This window comes from Priapulus caudatus, unplaced genomic scaffold, assembly GCF_000485595.1.
Source record: "Priapulus caudatus unplaced genomic scaffold, Priapulus_caudatus-5.0.1 Scaffold419, whole genome shotgun sequence".
Classification (NCBI taxonomy): domain Eukaryota; kingdom Metazoa; phylum Priapulida; class Priapulimorpha; order Priapulimorphida; family Priapulidae; genus Priapulus; species Priapulus caudatus.
Window position 1 is genome coordinate 125,664 of NW_014577480.1, and position 14,248 is coordinate 139,911.

General features: G+C 41.2%; 2 protein-coding genes across 2 annotated transcripts in view; both read right to left on the reverse strand.

The window, feature by feature from the left end:
* LOC106810205 (synaptotagmin-1-like) overlaps positions 1 to 7,475 on the reverse strand; it is an 80,141-nt gene extending 72,666 nt beyond the window's left edge. Inside the window, exon 1 of the mRNA XM_014813488.1 lies at positions 7,361 to 7,475. The gene's annotated coding sequence lies outside the window, so the exon portion shown is untranslated. The remainder of the gene's footprint in view (positions 1 to 7,360) is intronic.
* Positions 7,476 to 9,797: 2,322 nt separating this feature from the next.
* On the reverse strand, positions 9,798 to 13,647 carry LOC106810209 (zinc finger CCHC domain-containing protein 10-like). The gene is made up of 6 exons (XM_014813493.1): positions 13,544 to 13,647; positions 12,500 to 12,592; positions 11,762 to 11,980; positions 11,306 to 11,421; positions 10,853 to 10,942; positions 9,798 to 9,977 (listed from the first exon to the last, which is right to left on the reverse strand). Exons 1-6 carry the CDS (start codon positions 13,545 to 13,547, stop codon positions 9,927 to 9,929), a joined length of 573 nt encoding a protein of 190 aa, XP_014668979.1. The 5' UTR covers positions 13,548 to 13,647; the 3' UTR covers positions 9,798 to 9,926.
* Positions 13,648 to 14,248: the final 601 nt, after the last annotated feature.

Consider the following 14,248-nt stretch of genomic DNA (forward strand, 5'->3'; position numbering starts at 1 on the left):
GTACAGAGACAGTACAGAGACAGTACAGAGACAGTACAGAGACAGTAAACAGAGACAGTACAGAGACAGTACAGAGACAGTACAGAGACAGTATACAGAGACAGTAGAGAGACAGTACAGAGACAGTACAGAGGCAGTACAGAGCCAGTATAGAGACAGTACAGAGCCAGTACAGAGACAGTACAGAGGCTGACGATCAATCAACAGAGGAGCTAGATTAATCATGCTAACGTTACCGTGCTTGCTTTAAAACCTCTCACGTAAAGTCTACACAACTAAAGGTGGCGCGTGATCAGTGAATTAATCCGTCTCCCACGCAAAACTGCGACAATGCGGGTTTATACCCAGATACAATGATCTAACCCAACTACTCTTGTTGTGTTACATTATTATATCTAGTTTATACCATCCACCTCCTAAACACGTACTTAGAGGTACCCTTGAATTATTGCTAGTGATAGTTTGCAGCAAATTTTTCCCTCGAGCATTACAATGGATCGCTCATTTCTCATCGCATCAGCAAAATTCCCTCTACTGCTGCCATCCAGCTGCACCCCCCCCCCCACCGCTCAGTGCGTACAGTCACGCAAGCGTAATTGTCTTTCAGAACAGAGAGACGGAGACATAACAGTTTCAGAACAGACGGAGAAATAATTACACCAAGTCACGCCACCAGGTGAGTGAGTGAGCGCGAGCACAGGTACCCGCTAGACCCCCTGACCACCTGCATCAATAGATAACACGCGGACGCTTTGCGTTGCCATGGCCTGCCTGTACGGGACATGCGCACAATGGTCATCATCATCACTAGTCTCCTAGCAACCGCTGAGCGGATAACCGGAGGTGTTGGCCGTCGTTCGCCTCGGCTGCTGTTATCATGATTACTAGGCCGCTTATAATATAATACAGCGAGCAGTCATTATACAGACGACGACCGATCGACTAGAGACGGCGAGACAGCCGGCGGGGGCGCGCTGCGCACACACATACGTAACATACATATACCAAGAGCTGACAATACCTAATTATAGTAACAGCTAATAAGGTATTATTAGCTCTTGATACATACATACATTCATGCATGCATACACACGCACGCATGCACGCGCACACACACTCACACGCACGCACGCACGCGCACACGCGCGCACGCACGCGCGCACGCACGCACGCACGCACGCATGCACACACATAATCGCGTTCGCCACGTCGAATCACGCCACGTCGTATTCGATTTTACCGAATAATTTTTAATCACCTATGTCGGGTGAGCACGCGCACACACAGACCGCATCCACACCGCTAAGATCCCATCTCCGTCATCTGCCGCAGCATCCAAGCCGGCAAATGCTGCTACAGTGCAACGGCTAGATACAATGTTAGACAACAAAGAGTAGCGGTGCACACCGTGCTGGGGTTAGGGTTAGGGTTAGGGTTAGGGTTAGGGTATGTAACGTAATAGGCCCCCTATGTTACGTTACATTATTAGATGTATACAGCTGCGTGCGGTGCTGTGTTTCGTTTGAGTCACGAGTGTATGTTTACATCGAATAATAAAGGAATATAGGAAGTATAATGCAGCAATTTAGCCATAAAAAGTGAAGAGAATTACTTAGATTTTGTGAAAACGTGGGATTTTTTTTTTTAGTTTTACTATTTACGGTGACGTGATCACTTTAATATTGTGTGCTACGCTCTAACCATGGACTGCTGCCCGTCATCATAAAATAATAAAAATAAAGGATATAACAAACCATAATAATATCAGGAGTCTATCAATATCAATAGTCTATATTTGATTATAGTCTATTGATATAGTCTATATAATTGATAGACTCCTGATTATATAACAAGAAAACAAGAGCCGCAGAGCGTCAGTGGAAAGCACATTTCATGGTCCTTTCAATAAAGTTATTATAAAAATGGTAGGTCAGCGCTGAAACAAAAAAGTTTTTCTCTCTGTTCGTTAGCCCATGTCCTCAGAAAATGTCTGATATCTGACCTTTCCCCACTGCCCTTTGACCTGTGACCTCCAATTTCGCACTGGTGATGGGTTTCCTGCCAATCACACTATACACCGAATATTAAGAGCGTAGGTCGAGCCGTTGAGATTTGTGCCGCAATTCCGTATTTCCTCCCATACCTTAAGTTAAAGGGAAAATATTCCCCCTCCGTTTACACATCTTGACCTTTGACCCTTGACCCCCAAATTTGGCATCCTGAATCCTTTTCACAACCCCCCCCAACGTCCCTAATATCGTGACCGTACGTCGAGCGGTTAAGATTAGTGCCCAACTGTTGACAGACGAACGGACGGACTGACGGACGGCCGGACGCACGCCCGGACGATCATGCGATTCTACAAGCTGCATCTGACAGAGCTAATAAAGAAATAATGAAATAAACAAGACTCGTTCGATCTAGAATACCGTGAAAGCCGCGTGGGGATTTCCTACTGCACCGCCACAAAATGGTTTAGACTACACGCTTAGTTACGGCCATCGACTACTGCATGTATAAGCCGTATTTTTCGCGTACAGATATTTTCGCGAATTCAGACTTGCGGGACAATTTCGCGGTCGGTGAATTATGTATTATTCGGTATAAATGATTCGCGCGTTGTTATTTTCGCGGTCGGGGACGCGTTCGCGAAAATTACACCACCGCGAAATATACAGCTTATACAGTATTTATACTGTATAATATATATATATATATATATATACAGTATATATGCGACATGCAGGTGTAGCCATATGGTAGTTTTCTCGTTGCTTGTGAGTTTCACAGCCTGTGAGTATACAGACAGTATTAAACGCGCATAAATACATGTTTGCTGTGTACTGAAGTAAGTACTAGTCTCACACAGAGCGCACAGCTATTGTCCGCATCACCTCCTCATGACCTCATCACTTCTTCTTGTGATTCTTCACAGTGTGCTTCAACTATATCTAGCCTGTACTCGTGAAGTGCTCGCACACGATGTGAGAGAAACTCCAGCGTGTTTTTCACGATTACCTAACAGCTTATTCAGTATTCGGACAGAGAATAGATGCGGAGAGAGTGCGTGCGCGAGTGAGTGAGAAAAGGGAAAGGGCAAGGCGGATAAAGAGAGAGAGAGAAAGAGAGAAAAAAAGTGCCTCAAGAGAGAAATGGACACAGAAGGAGAAAGCGAGCGGGACAGACAAAGAAGGGGGGGAGATAAAGAGAAAGAGAGAGCGAGTGAGAGACAGGCAGAAAAAGAGAGAGGCAGACGGAGGAAAGAGAAAGAGAAAGGGGAGAAGGGAGAGAGAGAGAGAGAGAGAGAGAGAGAGAGAGAGAGAGAGAGAGAGAGAGAGAGAGAGAGAGAGAGAGAGAGATGGAATGAGGAGGAAAGATAGAGGGAGAAAGAAGATAGGAGATAGAAAAGAGAGAAAGAGAGGAATGGAAGGAGAGGGAGAGAGCGAGAGAGAGAGAGCAAGGAGAGAAAAAGAATAAGAAACAGAAAGAGAAAGAGAAAGGGGACGAGGGGAGAGAGATAGAGAGCGAGAGAGAGAGAGAGGGAGAGAGAGAGAGAGAGACAGGCAGAGAGAGGTGGAGTAACGGGGAGAGAGAGAGAGCGAGAAGATAGTAAGAAAGAAAGGGGCAACGATGGCAGGAGGGAGGGAGAAAGAGAAGGGGAAAGAGGACAGGCAGATGGACAGGCGAACATAGAGAAATAGATAGACAGACAGACTCATAAACAGACAAACAGGTATGTAGATGGATAGCTAACTAGATGGGTCATATATCACTTACCAACACTCAATCCTGCTCGGTAGCTTAGAAGATATTAGTACAACAACATTGGTAGAATACAACATATTAGTACAACATACAACATGTATACAAATTAGTACAAACATCATAGACAATATTATTCACTAGCTACTTCTTGCTTAGATCAAGGTCCGTTTATTCTTCGCATTCTCGTCCAACGTGATCACTGGGGGAGGCCTCATTAGTTTAACTCCACAATAATACCATGGCAACTAATAACAGTCTTCCAGGTACGGCATCCTCAACACAACATTATACTGCATGTGCATCACATGTAGCTAGCCGTAGTTTCGATGTTCATTCAGGGAGCGTATTATATATATATATATATATATATATTAGGTATTATCAGCTCTTGATCGTAGGTGTATTATATTGGAGCACTGATCATTCTGAATTCTTCATCAGAACCATCAGAATGATTACTCTAACTCTAAGTCTAAGGTGTTATACAATAATAATTGCCTAGGGAAAGCCCGAAACGGGCATTACACAGAATATATTAAACTGCGAAGCTACGCCTACGATGACAACGCTACATGGCGCAGGATAGCGTTCCTTGGCAAGAAGTCCTGTTGATCAACGGCACAGCTTAGCTGAGACGACCGCAGAGAAATCTTGTTATACACATGCACGTGTATACATGGAACATCGCTATGTGTAGGCTAAACCGAACGATGGGAAATCTGTTAGCCTCTCTATGATCATTCTAATGCGAGCTTTGCAAATCTAACGTCAGCAAGTCCACTCACACAGTGACACATACAAACTCATATTGATTACATTGTAACAAGATATTCTAAACCTAATTGGGCCAATGTTTCTATTGTGCGTCTATGTTCTCTTGTGCGTTCTAATTGGGCCACTGTGTTTCCTCATGTATCCTTAGTATGGATGTGGTACAGTCTCTCCAACTAATGAATGTCCATTCATGTGGCCTAGCAGACAACTAACTGCATAAGCCAGTCTTATACAGGTTGCTAGCAGCTGGCTACATAATATTATATATAAAACAACAGACGCGTAATTACTGTACGCATTTACATTAGTAACGTCAGAGGCTCGCACTTTACTGGATTTAATTGACTATACGTCGACATTTGCGTGATTCACACACATGCACCTATAATACACCGCATCAGCAGCGATGTAATAACGCTTCTACCGTCGAATGCAACAGAACGTTCTATACTCCCTGCAATTCGCATGACGTACGAAACTAATTTAAAACGCGAAGATTATGTTCTACTGAATATAATATGATATTATCATTGTTCATTCTCAGACAACCACCATCACGTTAAAAAGCACTGGCAGTAAAAGCACTGGCAGTAAAAGCATCCCTGCTGCTTGTACGTAAATCTTTAGCGATTTTCGGTCGAATGTAGACATTTATGAGCCAATAATCTACACAGTTATGTAGATATATTTTTCTGTTGAATCCTTGATTGTGCTTCGAGCGGGTTTGAGTGGATAGATCCAGACGTCTTGTATCCAATATATTTTATTGTTACCCATCAGCTATTCAATACATCCTGTCACCACAATATAGTCTCACTTATTACAGTTTAATATCGTCCTAAAATATTCAGGAAACCATTGCAAAACGGAGTACTTACCAATGCTGCCAAATATTTCGCAACACACACTAGCTAAGCTCAAGGGGTCGTTGTCGTATCAGGTACTACAGATATGTACCCGAGGTACATATATGTATACACAAAGTGTACCAGACTTGTACTACAGAAGTGTACCCTAACCCTAACACTAACCCTAACCCTAACCCTAAACATACCTCATATAAAAATATAAACGTAATACTAAACAACCTAAAACTACCTCGGGTACATATATCTGTAGTACCTGATACGACAACCACTCCATCTGCTATAGTTACCACATGATCACTAGGGCTGAGAGGGTCTATGTCCCCCGGGGTACTGCCGGAACGTACCCTGGTACTATCTAATATGCCGGACCATACCTCGCCTACTCCACTAACGAGTCTAGGGAGTCGCCTACGCCTACTCCCTAACCCTAACCCCAACCCTAACCCTAACACTAATCCTAACCCTAACCATATCAAATAGTGACCAGGGTACGTTCCGGTATACCGGACCGTACCCAGGGTACGTTCCGGCAGTACCCTGGGAGACATAGACCCTATGAGCATCACTAGGCAACAGTGCAAGCTACACACACTGTATATTATGCACAGGAAGCAGCGTTTGGTGTAATTCCCAGTTCACAAAGATACAGCATTACTCAGTGTTAGCATAAGTTAGAGGGCCCCGGGAAGAGGAAATCAGCAAGCAAACCGATAGCGCAGTCCCCGTTATTAGTAATAATATTAATAATGACGCGATTATATGGTATCAGTAATTAATTTGCTTTGATCATTTACCATGAAAACCAGATGTAATTAGTGTGGCTGGAGTAAACGAAATTCTGCATCAAAACAACATACTTTCTCTATTTCAGCAAACTAGACGTATGCGTTACTATTACAAAAAGTTATAAAACCAGAAAACTGGTTACGGAGTAACAAAATAGTTTTACGATAAACTGGAAACTTACATGCATATAATATATACATGTCAGTGAGCACTTGGATAGACGTAAGTTTGTCGATTTACACAGATGCGCATTGCAGATTATGGAATCTGAGTCCAATGATGAGAAACTACATATACATATATATATATGCTTTTGTGAGTGCCGATATTTATTCAGGAGGTCAATGTTTTCTCTCACACAAAGCAGTAAATCTAGCCAGCACCTCATGGGTAACAATACTAACAAACAGAGACTCCAGAGGTAGCAAGGAATATGCTCTTTTTTTTCCTACTATACTTGTGCACAGTACTGCATTCATTGTGTGCCTGTGTAATAATTATATAAATGTTTTTGCATGATGTGATAATTTTTATTGAGATCAAGTTTATGCACATTGGCTCCTGCAGGGCGGGTTGGTTCAACTAACAGGAAACCTCATAGTATATATATACTAGCATATGAGAAATAGTAAACAGGAAATGCAAACACATGGGCACAGCTTCTAAGTACTACAACTTGATTTCACACAAACTACATGTGTATATTCTCACTATGACGAGTTTGATACTTCACTACGACGCGCAGCATTCCAGATTCGCACGCAACATACCCAGAAATACCATGATATACATGTAGCGAGTGCGTACATAGCCATATGGGACCAAAAAGCAGCAGCATCAGAGCCACAGCAAAGTTTTACACGCGTAGCCAAGCTGTGTGTTTCATCAGAATAATCACACACACTGCTCATCACCACTATTCGTGGTTGTTATTCAGCTCTATGGTTAAACCTATCGGAGCCCCCATGCACAGTATGGTACACACCACCGCGTACACAAACCTCTATCAGCTACGCTCGCAATATTAGCAGTACGAACGAGTGGCTACACCGTACCGCTCTCTCGCATCCTTCCTCTCTTTCGCGCCCGCGCTCTCTTCCCTGATGAGATCTACCGGTTACGAACACACTACATGGGTAGAAACTACAGGGAAACATATCACGTACCTTATGCTAGGAAGTGTGTCTTTTCGCCATCAAACGAATAATTTTCCCAAACGGTATCCTGGATCACAATCACCAGCCGTGAAGACAATCCGAACGCGCCACTTCTAGCAGCAGCTGCCCTTTCACAAAATTGCTCACGATGAAAAATCAATAGTTGCCCAGCGCCGCTGCCATGTAACGCATTCTACTATAGGCTGTCATCGTACATAGATCAATCCGTACAGCAGCCAATTGTGTCACAGGTTGTGCACTATAACTGCTAGAGGTATCTGTTTGCGTATCATGTTCTGGGGTTATTGACTTATTGTCAATGTTATTATTATTTGTGTTGCTAGCTCCCAGGAATGGCAGGGTGCAAAATTAACGCGAGTCCGGAGTCAAAGACTCCCTGATTTGACATATATGCAGGAGTTCATCTGACTCCCTGAAAATTCTGCCATACTAATTAGTTCGTTCCAGAGCATGGCCTCGCCGAATTACCGTATTTTTCAGCTAATGTCCAACGAAGATTTGCCAGACGTGCAACCGCATGAATCTTACAAATAAGCACATGTATGCGTTATTGTAAATATCCTTAATTTTGAACCCCAGACTGCGGACTCCCTCATTTTGCTGCGGACTCCATCTTTTTGAGGGTAGGGAGTCCGTTGGACTCCCGTGTTCAAAAGTTAATTTATACCCCTGTTGAGTGTTGTGGATGGAGTATTTTAACGGCATTTATTTAAAATTATTAGGCAATAGATAGAGATTAGAGAGCACAAGTAGAGGTGCAGATGGTACTAATATTCCAAATGTTTGTATTTACTTACTATTAAGGCCTACTAGCATGTGTTTGTATACTATAATCTATATACCAATACTATACTCCTATATGCCTATGGCTTATTATTACTATTAGATACAATAATGTAACCAAAACGCAGGATAGGGTGTTTGGGTTACATATTATTGTATCTAATGGCTTATACGCCTATAGCCCGACCAGGCTGTGCGACGGATTGTCTATACAGTATACAGTATAGGTATTCTAACCCTAGCAATACCGTTTCTTGGAGCTAATACGCCTATGGCTATGGCTATATGCCTATGCCTATGCTACTGGCTATGGCTTTACGGGGTAAAGTTACTTAGCTACATTTGTCATTTGATTTTTGAAGCGGCCCACGTGCCTATAGCTTCTTGGACTTTGAGCGCCATGAACCCAGTAAGAAACATTAGGAATGCCGCTACATAATCTAGAACATTATACTTTACTTACGTGATAGTTACGACATGTTTCACGGTGCGAATAACGTAAGAATAACGTCAACAAAATATCGTAGCCATAGCGATTTGCGGATCTTGCCGCTGTGCCTGTGGCTGTGCTAGCCATACAACTACGAGCGCCATCTAGGAGCAGAAAATATAGAAACAACTTGTGTATTTTTAGGGAGCTGTATATATAATAACATAACATAAAAACCAATATAATATACATAATACAGGTCAGTGGCCTAGTCCTTCATGACCTCAAATATTACGTACTCTTCCAATTTCCAATTCCTCTTCAAGGGACTATACACCGTGACCATCCTCTGTCAGGGAAAAAGTCTTGTCCTCCGCTTATTCATTTTCAATTTAGCCCCTCGCCCCACCATCACGACGGAAAAGTCCTGGTTTCTTCCCTGGATGGGGGAGTCCAACCAAGTTTAACCTTCAAGATCATCAGTGTGGATGACAGTTGAAATGATTTTGACGTTTTTATTTATAAATTAAGAAAGATAATTATACATTCCATAATACATTGCTGGGATACTGTATGAAATATATTACGCATTATTCATACAATCACTGAATCGTCAATTTAACACAGACGAAGAAATTGATAGTGATTTTTGTCTTCAAGACATTGAAGATAGAAAACTTGGTTTATCTTTGGTAGCTACACGATGCTTCATTCCACTGACATGACAACAAAAATTATTGGTACAAAATGTGAATTTGTACAAGTATGTTTATTATTATCTACACATTATACCATACACAAACAAACATGTTCAACCATTTTTCAAAAAAACAACACCACCACTTAAAACCACCATATACATACACACACACACATATATATATATATATATATATATATATATATATATATATATATATATAGGGTAATGCTCATGCACATTAAATTTCTGCCACTATTGTTCAATATTGCAGGAAGTAGTCTATAGCAGTTTCTTCATAACATCAAACAAGAGATAGTCGTTAAACAGTTATCTAGCATAGAAACAATTAACCTGGCTGTTATAATTCGCTGGTAGCGAATGGAATATAGTGGATTTCTTATGTAAAGAAATATAATTAAGCATAAACAGAATTTCGTAAAAATATTAACTGGCCTGCTAACCATTACCTTAATTATAATTAAGTCTGAAGATATATCAGTGATCCATTCTTATATATGCTTATCTTGCATGGAACACGCTTACGCTCGATGCTTAAAAATGATCCACAATGTGCGTACGTAAATTCTGCGTTCTACTACCATGACAAAGTGAATCTGGATGCAAGATGTTTCGCTCAGTCATACAGTCTCATTGAGAAAGTCCAGGAGCTGTTTTCTGTTCTTTTCCCTCTAAAAATAAAAGATATATGAACATTAAAGATACAACTAAAACATGAAAAGAAAGAACTAAAACCAACAGTACATTGGACAAGAGCACTATCCCTTATATACTGCAGGGTGCGAAGTTAACGCGAGTCCAGAGTTAAATACTCCCTGATTTGACATATGCAGGAGTCCGTGTGACTCCCTGAAAATGTTGCTATACTAACTAGTTCGTTCCGGAGCACAGCCTCGCGGAATTGCCGTATTTTTTTCAGCAAATGTCCAAAGACATTTTGGCTGACATGCAACTGCATGAATCTTCAAAATAAGCACACGCATTATTGTTAATATCTTTAGTTTTGAACTTCAGACTGCGGACTTCCTCATTTTGCTGCGGACTCCCTCTTTTTGAGGGCAGGGAGTCGGCTGGACTCCCTTGTTCAAAAGTTAATTTATAACCCTGATACTGTCTTGATTTCAATTCTGGAGTTTGGCACAAACTACTTTACCAAAATGTAAGAGGCACCAGTAGGTTTATACACACTCATCGACCTGACATCAGTTTTGCAAACGACAGCACTGGCGATTTCATTTGTGTGCAATTACTACTATATTTTAACAAAAACCCAAAACACAGGGCTCCAACTATCAGCGTATGGATGATATTTTACTTCTCGTGTCTATAGAGTTGATGCAACTTACAGCACACCATCTAAACTGTAAAAGATTCGGGCACTAAATTCTGTAAAAATCAGATTCAATGGCAACAATACAGTGTTGCTGTTATATCTTGAATTATAGATTTAAAAGTTACGGAGTATTCGATATAAATCAATGCGAGGATAATTACTTGTAAGCTTATGAGACTGGGTGGGTAAACCACACTACATATACTCACTCACCTCCTTGTCTTTCCTTGATTTCTTTACTTTCAGTTTAATCTTCCTCCCTGAAATAGCACTGTGGTGGCCACTACCTTTATCTTTCAAATACTGAAAGGAATAATTAAAAGTAGTTTTCAGTGCCGTAGGCTGAGCAGATTCCTAGGGGGGAGGGCAGTGGCGGATCCGGGATTTCAAGGGGAGGTGAGAAACAGGTGGGGGGTCTGGGGGTCCTCCCACAGAAAATTGTGAAAATGTAGATCACAGGAGATGGCATTTGAGGCACTTTTGAGTGCATGTACAGCCTTCATTCTGACTACGACAATTCTCTTTTAGTAGAACAATCTTTTCCTCTTATAAATCTCCAAATCCCTTCCCCCCCCCCAGGCTACGGCCCTGCTTTTACAGCAATAAAAACTATTTTTTTTAGCGATTTAACATTTATTTCAAATCTACAACAAGCACAAGTCTTACCTTGGAGAGTTGCATTGGAGATTTCGCAGCCTTTTTCAGTTTTGTCTTCTTTCTTTTCAGCTCTCTGGGATGTTTCTTCTTCTTCCTCTGCTTAGTACTCGAGCGTCGTTTCCTTTCTAAGATCATAGAAAAGTCGAAATAACTGCAATGGCACTAGCAAACAGTACCATAATATTTCTCCATAATAATAACTACAAAGTATTTAATATGTAATTTAAAAGAACATTTTCCCATTAACTGCAATCATTATTAGATTGTTGTAAAGAGTACGATTTCAAATCGCTCAGCTGCTGCTCTGCCCACTCTAATCTGAGACGTATCTACTATCTTTTTTTCATCCCCCACACATGCAGTCACATACATGTAACCATCTATTCGAAACATAATTAATTATCTACAGATATCATTTCTCCGAAAAGTAAGCATAAAACTTAATGGTGGTATACCGATTCGTACCTTCACAAGAAGAGGATGACGACGATGAAGAAGATGATGATGATGATGAAAACGACGACGACGAGGAAGAGGACGAGGAAGAGGATGAGGAAGATGAGGACGATGATCTGCTGGATGAACTATGGCGACGTTTCCGCTTCCCTCGACGCTTCCCGTCTTCCTCCGAGTCAGAAGCATATCGAGAAGCATGTTCTATTCTCGAGATCGATGACGGCTTTCCTGCAACGATACTTTCGCAATGTTGGTAACGTGCAAAAGTGCGAGTAGGTCTGTGGTAAGCACTTACAGGCTATACTGATCTCAAGCCGACTGTGGTAACAGCATGGAGGAATACCACAGACAAACAACATTAACATATAATTGGATTATTTAGCTAAGTACTTTATTCGGAAGGTGGAAGATGTCTGATAAAAGTTATCGTGAGTGGTACAGTAATACCATTAGAAGCAGAAATATTTAAAGACGACAAATATATAAATAAAAGGAGAAGTAAAACAGTGGCATCAGGAGTATAACAATATAGACTTGGAAAAAACATGATATAAGTAATGGGAGCAAGGGCAAAAGCAGAAACAAGGTAAACAATAGTTAGATTAGCCACATCAACAGTAGTAACAAAACTAAAATTAGCAATAGTTGCAGTAGAATCAATACCAGTGACTTTTTATGCCGTTACGTTGTCATGTTTCTGTTTATATTTATAAAATAAATCACATTGGACAGCACGATTTTTCTTACCTCCACTGGCTGTACGACTATCACTCAATCTGGTTTTTGATCTATCCGACTGTCCATGTTCCCGGCTTGTATCTCGATTGGTCTTATCTGTCCCTAATAATTATTAAACCAGACAATTATATTTATAAGGCTTGTAGAATGTTTGGCCCAAAGATATAATTATGAGACTGCACATTTGCACATCGCCATAGAGCCTATAACTATAAGACTAAGAGTCCACATGACATTGCACATCGCCACATGTCGCACATTTGCGAAAATGCATTGGGGACAGCTCTTATATCCTTGAACCGAATGTTTTGTACAGGCACTCATACGATGGAGTAACAGTATTGTTTATTTACAATAATTTCATTATTGAAACGGTCTAAGTGCATGGGACGATGTGTGGCTGTGCCGTAGCAGGTAGACCGTTAGATACAATAATGTAACCCAAACACAGGATAGGGTTACAATGCGAGCCTGTCCTTTTGTGTGGAGGAACATTTGTAACACGTTATATTAGTTTAATACAGAGTATTGTGATACATAGTAAGTTTCAGGATAGCGGAGAAAGGTTCGTGTTGAGAATAAACCCAGTTAGGAAGTTATACTTATAGTTATAGTCTCTGAAAACGCACCAGCAAACCGCCATGAGTGATTCACTCAGGGGTTCCTCCACACAAAAGGATAGGCTCGCGTTGTAAACCTATCCTGTGTTTGGGTTACATTATTGTATCTAGTACTAGTAGTAGTACTAGTACTAGTAGTAGTAGTAGTAGTAGTACTAGTAGTAGTAGTAGTAGTAGTACTACTACTAGTACTAGTAGTAGTACTAGTACTAGTAGTAGTACGGTTACCTAGTAGTACTACTACTCAGACCGTGGACGCTGGAGAAACCGACGAACGGTTGTCCAACTTGTCGGTTGGGACAATTTCTAACAAATGGCAATGGGGTCTGTACGCTCAAAAAACAAATTGCTTACGAATTATTATCCGCAGATACTTTAGTTATAATAAAATTCAATAATAATCTCAAAGCTTGAGTAACTTCATCGTTCTTACCCATGGTGGTAATCGGTTCTATTTACAAATGTTAGCAAGGAAGCTGTCATGTTTGTTAATAAGATGTTCTCTTGTTTAAGTCGGATGCCCCCTATCGATGCGCCTGGTGGAAATATAAAACAGAAACTGTGGGGAAAATAATGATGACGATAGATATTTAGCCATAACCACCATCGAAAGTTTCCAATTAAATAAAAATGATAAAGAATCATTCTTTAATTAGATGCGCAATTACTTGTCTATAGTTCAGATAATGTTTGCCTTCAAATTTGATGAATAAAAATAAATAAATAAGTAAATGAAATTACATCGACGGTATGCCTACTTTCGTTTCGCGTCTCTTCTTCAAAAATCGTGAAGTGTATTTTCTTCAACAGGATATGGACTCCTCTATCTCTCTTGTCCCTCTCTCCTCCTCTATCTCTCCCTCTCTCTCTTTATCTACCCCTGTTTCTTGCCCCCCCCCCCGTGTTACCGTGTACCCTCTTTCCTTCTCCTTCCACTTTCGTTTTTTTCCGGCTCTCTTTCCATCGAGAGAGATTCAGAGAGTGAGAGGGAGATAGTGAGCAAAGGAAACAGGGAGAGGGAGGGGAAGCGCATGAGGCAGCTAGGAGAGACAGATGGACGGACAAAGACTGAGGCGCGCACGAACGCACGCACGCAGACAGAGAGAGAGAGAGAGAGAGAGAGAGAGAGAGAGAGAGA